We start from the raw sequence: 12,072 nt of genomic DNA, 5'->3' as shown, positions 1-12,072 counted from the left end.
GGGACTTTGAAAGTCTGGGCTCTACCTGGGGCAAACGGCTGTCACTGGATGGCTCTAAAGTCAAGGTCTAAGTTAATGTAATTCATTTGTTTTGCTCACATTCCCATCCGGACAAAGGTTTGATGAGTAGCTGTTGTTTACCAATAGCAGCCCATGTCAATCGGTCATCCCGCTTTGTGTGGGTCCGGGGAGGAGGGGGAATTTGGACCTCCTTGAAAGAGACCTCCACCCCCATCCGTGGTTACCTGAGCAAAGTTTGATTGCCCTGCTGTGTTTCCTTAGTCAGCAGAGACTGTACGGTCTTGCTTTACAAGATACAGTGTGGTGTATGTTCTACAGACAGAGAACGTGTTGATTAGGAGAAATGACACGTGTGGCAAAAACACCGACTGAAAGTCTCCACTTGTACAGAAAACGCCCAGAGCTTCCTTCATGTGCGATGCCACAGATATTCCAAGTGCAGCGCCACTGCTGCTGTGGTTCTGAATAAGAGCTGGTTCCAAGAAAGACCCATTAAGACAAGGATGATGGGAGCATGCGTGTTACAAGCAGAAGAAAAGAGAAACACAGGATTCTCTTGTTACAGACTTGAATTGAAAACTCCTCCCGCCCCCATCACCTGTGCGTCTGTGGCAAAAGGGGGGAAATGACTGATTGCTGAGGTGTGAACTATGTCCACCATAAGTGCCTTCACCACCTTTTCCTCTTCCCTCCCTTCCATCCATCCTGCCGCGCACACATCCATGTTAGGACTTGAGGTAGAGAACGAGGGTTTGAACCCCGGGTCTTCCACCTCTGGGTCCCTCACTAGCTGTTTGATCTCACTGTGCCTTGTTCCCTCCTCTGTAAAATGCTTGTATCTGCTTCCCGGGCTCCTTGGGAGGGTCAGAAATGCCTGTGAAGGACCCAGTAGTAACGGCCACCTCATTGGTGCCGTAAATGTTTGCTATTGTCTGACAATTCAAAACACAACTAGAAGCTCCTTGTACCAAAAAACCCCACCTCCAAAACACAAAGTACATTCATATGCCTTTTGGTTATAAGAATAAAAATAGAAATGAATCCTGCCATTGTTGTTTTCCTGAAGTTTCTGCAGTGCCGATAAGAAGCGCCAGAAACAGGGCTGAGGCATATTCTCATGGCCTGTCAGCTTTTTCAGGAAGGGGCTTTGATTCAGCAAAAGTCAACCTCAGAGACATACTCAGTTATCCTTTTTCGCTTCCTATTGTTCTACTAAAGAAGCTAATCTAACTGGAAAAACAATCTCAGTATTATATTCACTGATAAGCTTGAATGGAGTAAAAACCACTTCCTAAGATTTTCCAGGAAACTAAGGGCTTACAAAAATAAACAAAAACAATCCTAAGCCAAATCTGACCACACAGCAGCATGTACAGTTCAAATGCCATCTTATGGGGCAAACCTTAAAAAACAAAAAAACAACAACATCAAAACCAGATAAATGCTGAGAGCGCGACAGTTTCATGAAGTTTTTACTTCTTAGAAGATGGCCCGTCTGAGTTACAGGGGCCCCTACACTCCATCTAGAATCATGGCACAATTCAGCGTGACAGCAGAAAATTGCATTTCGATCTGCTACTTCTTAGAACAGACTTCTCTCTAGACATAATTTTCTGTGAGCAGAGAAATCTATCTTAGATGTGACATTGAACATGTTTTTATTTAAACTTTAAGTGAATTAAGCCAATTAATCAGAATAAACTGCATAAAGGATTTCAGTTGGATATGTCTTAGAAATCTAATGAAAACCCCAAAAGAGTTAGTCCCTTGCTTCCCTTTTCTCTTCCAGGAATAAAGTTAGATACACTGGTATTTGGCAGTTAAGAACATCTCCTGAGTGTCCTCATGTTTTCTAGTCGTTTGAGTCACACTTATTTTTAAGTTCAAATTTAGTAACTTGACACCTTCTCTTGTATGACAGTAGCACACACCGTGCACGCCCAAACCCTGGGCATCTCTGTGTTTCAGCTGCTGCCTGCCACCTCCTACCCTGGCCTTTCTTTCCAGGCTGCCGTCTGGGCCCTCCTTAGCATCTCGGACCGGACTCTGTGGATGTCGTCCTCTCCCTGTACATCTGCCCTTAGTCTCTGTCATTCTCCAACCACCTCGGGACTGACACGAGGTTGTAATGGTGAGCACACTTCACTGAAGGTTTAAGGACGTCATAAAGGAACCAGCATACAGAAAAGAAAAACGTAACACTCCATGTCCCATGTGACTCTTCCTTGAGTCCATGGCTAACCCAGGCTTCTGGGGCCCCCCCTTTCTTCCTAGAAGTCAAGTCAGCCGACTTCATAAACGATGTCTAAAGTCAAGGAAGGCGATCCTTTCACTCTATCACACACAGCTCCTGAACTCCCCTCTCCCGCTTCCTTCCCCATGCCTTGGGGAGCCTGCCGCCTGAGGCTGGTCTTCCCAGGAAGATCCTTTCAGAATTCTGCTCAAGATACAAGCTTGTTAGGCACCTGTATGTTCCCCCCTTAATACAGATTATTCTTTTTATTTTAAAAATCATCAAAGAGTAAATTTGACTTTTTTGGGGGTGCTTGAAAACAGAGAAAAACAACATAAAATATTTTAAGATCAACCATCACCAGAGAGTCTCTCAAAAACCCCTCGGATCTATATGCAGCCACCCCTTTCTATTCTTTCCCTTCCAGAGTCTGAGATGGACTCTATCCAGCAGCAGTAGGTGCAGGAAAACTCCCCTGGTGCTTCTGAAGTGGCTTATAATATGCAAATGTATGCAGATTTGGCGGAGCTCTCCATGTCAGTGCAGGTCCCAGGTCCACTCAGAGAGGTCAGGGCAGAGCATAGGGGGCTCAAAGCAGGACTGCACTGGAACATTAAAGAGACAAAAATCTTGACTACAGAAGAAATACACAATGTAACAGACAACAAAGACACTGAAACTGTTAAAAGATGTTGCTGACCTTGGTTCAATCTTGAATTCAAATAGAGACTGCAGCCAAGAAATCATGAGCAGGCTGAGACTTGGCAGGGCAGCAATGGAAGAATTAGGAAAGGTCAACCAGACTAAAGATGTGTCATGAGAGACCCAGGCTGAGGCCATCCACACCCTTGCCTTCCCAATTACTAAGTACAGATGCGAACGTTGGACTGTGAAGAAGGCTGATAGGAAAACGATTGATTCATTTGATATCTGTCCTCCAGGGAGACCCTGGACCGCCAGAAAGATAAACAAGTACGTCCTCATGCAAATTAAGCCTGAAACATCGCTGGAGGCCAAAAGACAAAACTGAAGCTGTCCCACTTGCGGCTCATCAAGAGAAGGCAGGGTTCCTTGGAAAAGACAATACTGCTTGGAAAAACAGGAGGCAGTAAGCAAAGAGGGAGACCCAATATGAGATGGATGGACTCCATAAAAGAAGCCACAGGCCTCAGCAGGGGCTGAGCAGGGCTGTGGATGGACAGGGCATGGTGGATGTCACTCACTCATGGCGTCGCTAGAAGTTGGAGCTGACTCCACGGTGTATGACACACACCGAGAGAAGGCATCCTGTGACGCCCCTTGGCTGAGCACACAATTGTAGGTGACCACACACCGGTGGGCTTTTTTATTTTTATTTTTTCATCATTTTACTATTCTTTTCTCAAGCCCACACTTGGCCTTTCATGCTCAGCTTGTGGTTGGGGCGACCTTGGCAGCACTCAGCTCCCAGCTAGATGAATACAATGAATTATTTTCCCCTAAAATAGCTGACAGGATGAAAAGGAAGTTAAAGGTTGCTTCCTTGATCAAGGCTGAGGCGTTAGGTCGAGAAGTTCGAATTCCTCGGGTCATTTCGCCATGAAGGAAACAGTACACTTGGGAAGGTACACTTGTGGACAGGAGAGAGAGTTCCTTCGACTGTCCTTGATTTAAAAAATCAAACAGAGCATCTGATGGAAAGGTCACATGTTTTCCATAAAGAACTCACTTACTTTTGAGATGGAAGATTGACTAATATTGTAGCATTTATGACAGTGTTTTCCTTCCAGAAAGTTTGGATGGTATATTGGTGTGTTGGTCGTTTTGTGTGGGGCAGGGCACGGGGCGGGGGCTGTAAAGTACAAAATGTCAGTGCTGCCAAACAAGAGCCACCTCCAAATATTCGCCACACCTGCAGGGAATTAATTCCAGTTCCCTCTGTGTGATGGGGGAGAAAGCGTGAGCTTAATCTATATCAGATGTCTCGGAACAGCTCCAGATAGACACCAGCCTGGAGTGAGAAACGTGGATTTTTCAGTCACTAATGTTTAAAGGGTAACATTTCCTTAAGTTCATAAAACAGAATGAAGGCCTTTTTGAGGGCCTGCTGTACAGGAAGTCTTGAAGGAGTCACTTCTGTAGGCATTCACGGCTGGTGGGAAAAAGGACACCAGCGAGTAGAAATGTCTTTCGTCAGATCCCACGGTCTGTCAGGGGCAGTCCCAGTGTGACATGGTGCACAGACATGTTGCTCAAAGGGAGACATAAAAAAGCTCAGGGTAATGGAATCCCTGGGGAAGGGGCTTACAGGTTTTGTGGCTATCTGAAACTTGCATGCAAAACATGAGCATGGGTGCATTTTCTGAGGGCTCACAGCTTTCCTCAGATTCTCAAATAAGTCCATAACCCAGAAAAGTTTATGAGGTGCCCACCGCCTTCCACCAATGTAAATCCAAGCCAGGTTAGAAAAACAAATGCCAAAGAACTGTCAATCGCCGACAAAATAAACAGAAGAAATTAAGGGTGGGTCTTCACTGATACTGAAATGGGAGGGGACTCGGTAAGCACAAAAAGCAATGGAGGAATTCACAAGAGATGAATAGATATCATACTCAAAATTGGAATTCCTTTTCTACCAAAAACATCATCAACAAAATTAAAAGACAAACGAGGGAACAGGTTTACAATAAATTACTGCAAAAGGGTAGATATTCTTAATCTGTTAAGAAAATAAACTCTTACAAATGAGGAAGGAAACTCTCTCTCACAAATTGAAAAAAATCGGCAAAGGATAGGAACACACAAGTCACAGAACAACTGAGTGAACGGCAGTTGTACACTGGAGCAGCTTGGCACCTGCTCACGTCAGCCCACTCTCCACTTCTGGTCTAGTGCTATCACGGTAAGAGCCTGAAATTGGCCACTGGTGGGAGTTTCACAGCAGAGAAATCACCTATAAATCAGGGCTTAGAAACAAATTTTTTTGACAGCCAATTTACCAGCATACCATCGGTTAACAGATGTATGAGAAACAGTTCAAGGGTAGCAGTAATCAAAGAAATACAAAGAGAAATGAGGTCTAGACAAGGTGGAATAAGCAAATTTTACCCTATTCCTCCTGCTAATTACAACAAGAAAATCTGGAGCAAATTCATAAAGCAACTGACCGAGACTCCGAAAGTTTGTGAAAAGTAAATAGACTGGTGAAGGACTCCAGAATTCCAGGACCTCCTCAGCAGTGAGTTCTTGTTTTTCATTTTTGCCTTTTCTATACTTTGGCCTGGGCTTTGGAAAGCTCCCCCCTCCCCCCAATCTGGAAATGACAATGGCATCAGACAAAAACCAAAAGGCCCAAGGAAAGCTTGCTATCTCCAGCAAAAAGACCAGGAGAAGGGTCACTCAGTAGATGAGAAACATTTTGACTATACCTGACCTTACTCTACCTCCAGGTAAACACCAGAAAAAAGGCACGCCCCTGCTCCTCCTCACTGGGCAGCCCAGCCTGGAGAGGGGACAGTCCTGCTAGCCCTCCCTATTGTAACACAGGCCACATCCTTTCCCTGGAACAGACACTGTGGGCAGAACTTTCAGGAGATTTCTCATCACCCTGGGGGCCAGAAGGAAGTGGAACAACATTTTCAAATGTTGAAAGAAGAAAACAGTCAACGCAGAATTCTACATCCAGTGAAAAGGATCCTTCAGAAATAAAGGTGAAATAAAAGATATTTTCAGATGAAGAAAAATGAAGAGAATTTGTTGCCAGGAGACCTGCTTTATCAGCATAGCTAAAGGAAGTTTTTCAGACAAAAATGAAATAACAGAAGGAAACTTGGAATATCAGGAGTGAAGAAAGAATGGAAAGAGTGAATGTATGAGTAGATATAGTGGACTATTCTTCTTGAGTTTTAAAAGTTATGCTTGATGGTTGAAAACAAAAATGACAACCTCTGACGTGATTCTCAATGTACAAAATGGTAATACTTAAGAACCTATATCATAAAGGGAGAATGAAAAAGGGACCTAAAAGATGGTAAAGTTTTTACATTCCACTTGAAGTGATAAAATATTGATATTAGTAGACTGTGATAAATATGTACATATATTGTAATCTGTAGAGCAGCAATTTTCAATCAGCAGTGATTTTGTCCCCTGGGGGACATCTGGCAATGTTTGGAAACATGATTACTCATGCTGCTGCCATCTAGTTGGTAGAAACCAAGATGTTGCTAAATATTCTATGATACAACAGGACAGTCCCACACAGCAAAGATTTATCCAATCCAAAATGGCAATAACGCTGAGGTTGAGAAACCCTGACCTAGAATAACCATACAAAAAACTACATAAAGACAAATCAACATGGAATACTAAAAAGTTTTCAACTAACCCATAGGAATTCAGAGAACAGTACAATAAAACAAAACCAGGGGAACAAAAACAATATGAAAATAGTAGACATAAATTCTAACATATCAATAATTACATTAAATGTAAATGGTCTAAACACACCTCTTAAAAGACACTGACTGACAGAATGATGAAAAGATATATGATCCAACTATACGCTGTCTCTGAGAAACTCATTTCAAATAAAATGACATAGGTAGGTTAAAAGTGAAAAGATAGAAAAAGCCATACATTGCAAACACAAGTCAAAAGAAAACGGAAATGGATATATTAATATGAGATAAAGTACATTTTAGAACAGAGTTAAGTACCAGAGCTAAAGAAGGACATCACATAATGATGAAAGGGTCAATTCACCAAGAAGACACAATAATCTAATTGTGTGTATCACAAACAACAGAGCTTCAAAACACATGAAGCAAAACTGATGAACTAAAAGGAGACAGATAATATAGTTGGAAATTTCAACATTGCCTTTCAGTAACCGATAGAACCACTAGACAGGAAAAAACAAACAAACAAAAACAGAAAAACAAAAACCCCAAGACTTTTTGTGTGTGTGTCAAACTGGCAAAGGTTTGAAATGTTAATAGTATGTGAGACAGATGCTCTCTAATAACATGGGAACATGAATGTATGTAAGAGTCTTGAAAGTTTAGTTTAGTTCACGTATTAAGAGGCTTAAAATGGTTTCAACCCAATAGTTTCACTTTCAGGAAACTCTCCTAAGGGACTAATCAAAGTGGTCCAAAATTTACCTGTCTAGTCCTTCATAACAGACCTATTTATAATAGCCAAAATCAGAGACATCCAAAATGCGCCTGCTAATTGACAAGTAGTTAAAGAAGTATTCCATACCCATGTGTAGTGCTATCGTGAAGATAACGTTTTTACGAAGTTTTAATCGCGTGGTACATGGCAAGAAGTATATAAAGCCATGTACATACAGAGTAATCTAAGTTATGTTAAGAATACACACGTCATGGTATGTATACACAAATTACTAGAAGAAAATATAACACTGATCGCCATAAAAACAAATCCCCAGTGATGATCTCTTTGTGCTTTTCATTTCCTTGGTTTTGCCCTTCCCTCCCCCTCAAGTTCGCTATTGTGAAATGAATGTCATGTTCACGGTCATAACAAATAGAAACTGTGACGTCCCAAAACAGCATCAAAATGAGAAGATATACGCAAAGTGTCTAATACAGTGCTGCGTCTGGTATGGAGAAACTCAACAGGCTGTGAAATTTTTATAAATAATTTGAAACTGAAAAATAGTAGGAAACTATGCCCATTGTCAATGCCGAAGTGCCCTCTCTGTTTATTGTCCAGGCCTAATTATTAATAGTGCCCCTGCAATTCCCAAAAGTGTCACGGCTAGGACGATAATTGCATGGGCACCCTCGCTCATCTGAATATAGAAATACAACTACTAACAACTTAAAAGGATTACATTATTACTATACACCGAGCACTGTACTAGATGCTTTTCATGGCCTATCTCGTTTAACCACCCGAAGAGCTTAGAGAGGCACCGAGAAGTTGAACAACTTGTCCAAGTGCATGCATTAGCAAATAGCAGAGTCTGGACTTGAACTACACCCATCAAATGAGCAGCTGCAGGCGTACCTGGGCCTGCCTAAGTGCAGGGTTGGCAGGCAGGGGTCTGGCGGGGACGCTGGGTGCACGAGGAGCCTGGTGGAGAGGCGGGAGCACTCGCTGAGGCCAGCTGGGCTGAGGGAGGTCAAAGGCTTTGAGGGGCCGGCTGATGTCCACGTTCTGACACTGTGGTAGTCTCTTGGGATTATCCTGCAGGGTCAAAGCAAAAAGCCATGACAGGTGGGTCTCAAAAGTACAGGTAATCCCTTCAGGAAAAAGCAGTGCTGACTATGCTGCTGGCGGGGAGGTGGGGTGAGTAGCAAGAAATCAGGGAGTTATCGGCAGGGAATCTATTATTAATTATTTAAACCTCACAGTGCTAACAGAGGCACCCCGCCCCCACCCCATCAATCTGAGAGTGATCTATTTCTGTTTGGACTTTAAACTGGTTTAATTCATTCACAAATAGGTTCAAGGCCCCCGAGGAAGTGCCAAGTATGAAGACAGAACATCTCTTAAGGGAAATGCAGAAGAGTTGGGAAAATAAGACATCGTTCAATGCATACAAGGTTCATGAGAACACAGGAAAACCCCCGGGGAAGGGGAGTGGGGGCTTCTGGAAGCCAGGGCTGAGGTCCGGGGCCTGCGGCTGGAGGGTCTTCTCCGGCAGGCCACCCTCGTTTCAGTGGCAGATGAGAACACACCAGCATGAGCCTGTGCTCGAGCCCCTGTCTCTCCCTTCCTTTCTCTTTTCTTCCTTTCTTCCTAAAAATAGCTTTATTGAGGTATACTTGACAGGTGATTAATTGCACATGTTTAAAATGTACAACTTGGTCAATTCTGACATATGTCCACACCCAGGAAACCATCACATAAGCAAGATAATGAACATATCAATCACCCACAAAAGATTTGCCCTTGTCCTCCCCTCCCCCTGCACCTCATTTCCCCTTCCCTGTCACTATTGATTTGCCATCTAGAATTAGTTTGCCTTTTCTAGACTTTTATATAAATGGAATCACAGCGTATGTATTCATTTTTTGTCTGGCTTCTTTCCCTGGGCATAATTATGTCAAGGTTCATCCGTGGTGTTGCATAGATCAACAGTCCACTCCTTCTTATTGCTGAGCAGCGTTGCGTTGTGTAAATATACCCAAGTTTGTTTACCCTTTTACCTACCGCTGGATATTTTGGTCACTTCCCGTTTGTGGCTTTCAGAAATAAAGCTGTCCTTGCTATAATCCCACGTTTGGGGAGGAAAGGTGGTAACACTTATCGGGAATAACAGCCTCATCTTTGGATCCCAACCCTCTACACTCTAGCTCAAGGGAGATAAACTAGTTTTTTGCTGACTAAATATGTGATAACTATTTAAAAAACGCTTTGTCATTTCTTGACACCAACACCATTCACTGCTATAATCTGGACTCTCGTTGAATGAATTCACTATTCAAGAACTCGCATGGATGCATCAAAAACACTCGGTGGAGAAACTTAATATGAGAGTGACCCCCCTGTAATAATTCACCAGGATAGCAGGAAAGTTACAAGACAGTAGAGAGCCAGGAGGTACTGTGGTTTAAGGATCCCACTCTTTGAAACCGGAGTGACAGCTTCCGCAGCCCAGGGCTGGAGGACACTGGACTCAACCAAGGGCTCAGTGTAACTCTTACAAATACATTGGGAGTGACAGTGGCCCAAAGAACTCACCCGAAACCGGTCGGTGGCATTCTGAAACCACAGGAGGGGCCCAGCTTCAAGAATCTGCTTGGGTAGCCGTCCCCGGGGCCTCCTGGGACTTTGGCCAGTCTAGGTGACTGGAGGGATCCTAGTTCTCAATGTACCATGCACCATGGCACACAGGGGACACTGCCTGCCCCAACAGGACCTAGTAGGGCTTCCATGGGGCACTGTGAGCCTCCTCCCGGCCTGGGCCATGCCCTCAGTAAGCCTTTTCTAAGCCAACTGTGCTGGTGAGCATTTCATGGGAAGTCTCCAGGATCTGTTCCTACTCGAGCAAAACCCGTATCTTTGTGTCCGTTAACTTCTTGTGCTTGTTCCACACTGACCTTGGGCGTGTTGGAATGTGGCGGCTTCCTGATCAGGCCTTTGCTGAGGCGGGTGAGGTGAGCCTGACGGGGCCGGGAGCCGCTGGATGGCCGGGACGGGTGCACACACCTGCAACGTAACCACATCCCAGCTCACCAAGGGCGTTTCCACTCTGGTTGACTTCACTTTTCCTGTTTTGTTCACAATAACACTCACAACACATTTACTTATTTCTAACTCAATGTGAGTAAACATGCAAAGGTAAAATTACCTAACACTATTACAAGATTAACAATAAATATTGATTTTTTTTTTTTTCTCCCCAAAGCCACTATTCTGTGAAATTAGTTCTCACAATCCATAGAAACAAGGCTTTGTGACAGCTGGGGGACGTTTTGTATAAAGCTGGCATTTCAGCAAAACTGTCTTTGAATATATTTAAATCAAAAGCTAACCCATCTGATGAAAATATCTTTAACCTCCCATGTCTTATAAAAGTTACTAATGCAGGGCTGGGGGAAATACATCCCTGAGATTCATCAACACCCTGCTTACTTATGTAACAAGCAGCAAATAGTTTGAAGGGAAAGTAAAGGAGGCAGCGAATCTGGCAGAAATTTAAAAAACCCGAAATACCAGTTTTACTCTCCAGAAAATCTGACCTCTTCTTTGCTAAGGAAAGCGAAGTGAGAGCAGTTGGTTGTACATCCTTTCAACCGCCATTTCTTGAAAAGATGACCCAAACCCAGGGTACCTTAGCTTTTCAATGGCTGTTTTTTTATCTGTAAACAGCAGTCGTATCAATGTCTTCCTTTTGAGATAAACCGCAAATCCAGCAGCGAGCAGACACAGGGTGGTCACCAGAATGCCTACAGTTAAACCTTGGTTATCTGAAACAAAAACACATTTGACTAAGGGATGGAGGCAGTTATCATGAAATATGGGAAGTATCACATTGTGACATTTACGGCCAAGTGGACTTTGAAGGAAGGAACAAAAATGAAGGGAGTGAACCTCTGAACGCTGTTCAGAGGTCATGTTCGAGGTTCAGTCTATGCGGCCATCATTCATTTCTGACAACTCTGGGACTTGCAGACAGGATCGTCGTTTGGGTGGTGGGACCACAACCCTGGCCACTCAGGGCCCCCAAGCAAGACAATAGCAGGGAATGGTGGCCGCCGGGAGCCGTCGTTAAAATCCCATCAGAATTAAAGCAGTTCCCCAACCAAACTCCTTCCAGCTCCCATCACAAATGTGTTCCTCAGGCTCCTTCCTCCTCTCAGTCTTCAGCGTTGGAGTCTGTTCTATTATTTTATGTTTTTGTATTTCTTTAGGCCAAGACTCCTTATGTCTGGACACTGTTAAATTAGAAGATGGAAAAAAAAAAAAACGGAAAAGAAAACTCATAGCTTAAACAAAATGCCCACGGGGTTTGTTCTGTTATGTCAGGGACTTAATATCCAGTTTGGGGGTACACCCCTTTCTCTGGGAGGATGCGGTTTATTTTCTCCATGGCAACATCCCCTGTCTGTGATTTGATCACATTTTTGACACTGAGACTCCCTCCGGGGTGGGGGAAGGAAGGAAAGATCAAACCATCAGGCTGGTTTCTACCGCAGCTGTGGGCAAGCGCTGTCTGGGGAGGACTCGAGATGCCAGGGGCTTTATCTGCAGTTTCCACGGGACTGTGAGCTCCCGAGAGCACAGGTCCCATTCACCAGCGACGATCAGGATCAGGGTGTGCCTCACATAGTAGGCGCACAGCCGTCCTTTCAGGCTGC

At 43.9% G+C, this 12,072-nt stretch overlaps 1 protein-coding gene across 1 annotated transcript in view; it reads right to left on the bottom strand.

Annotated features, from left to right (window-relative positions):
* ADAM12 (ADAM metallopeptidase domain 12) overlaps positions 1-12,072 on the bottom strand; it is a 323,861-nt gene that overhangs the window by 14,803 nt on the left and 296,986 nt on the right. The window contains exons 19-21 of the mRNA XM_033131268.1: positions 11,046-11,181; positions 10,312-10,420; positions 8,273-8,452 (exon numbers count right to left, since the gene is read on the bottom strand). Coding sequence (XP_032987159.1) covers positions 8,273-8,452; positions 10,312-10,420; positions 11,046-11,181 — 425 coding nt within the window. The remainder of the gene's footprint in view (positions 1-8,272; positions 8,453-10,311; positions 10,421-11,045; positions 11,182-12,072) is intronic.

This window comes from Rhinolophus ferrumequinum, chromosome 16 (genome assembly GCF_004115265.2).
Source record: "Rhinolophus ferrumequinum isolate MPI-CBG mRhiFer1 chromosome 16, mRhiFer1_v1.p, whole genome shotgun sequence".
NCBI lineage: Eukaryota > Metazoa > Chordata > Mammalia > Chiroptera > Rhinolophidae > Rhinolophus > Rhinolophus ferrumequinum.
This window is presented reverse-complemented; position numbering and strand designations above follow the sequence as displayed.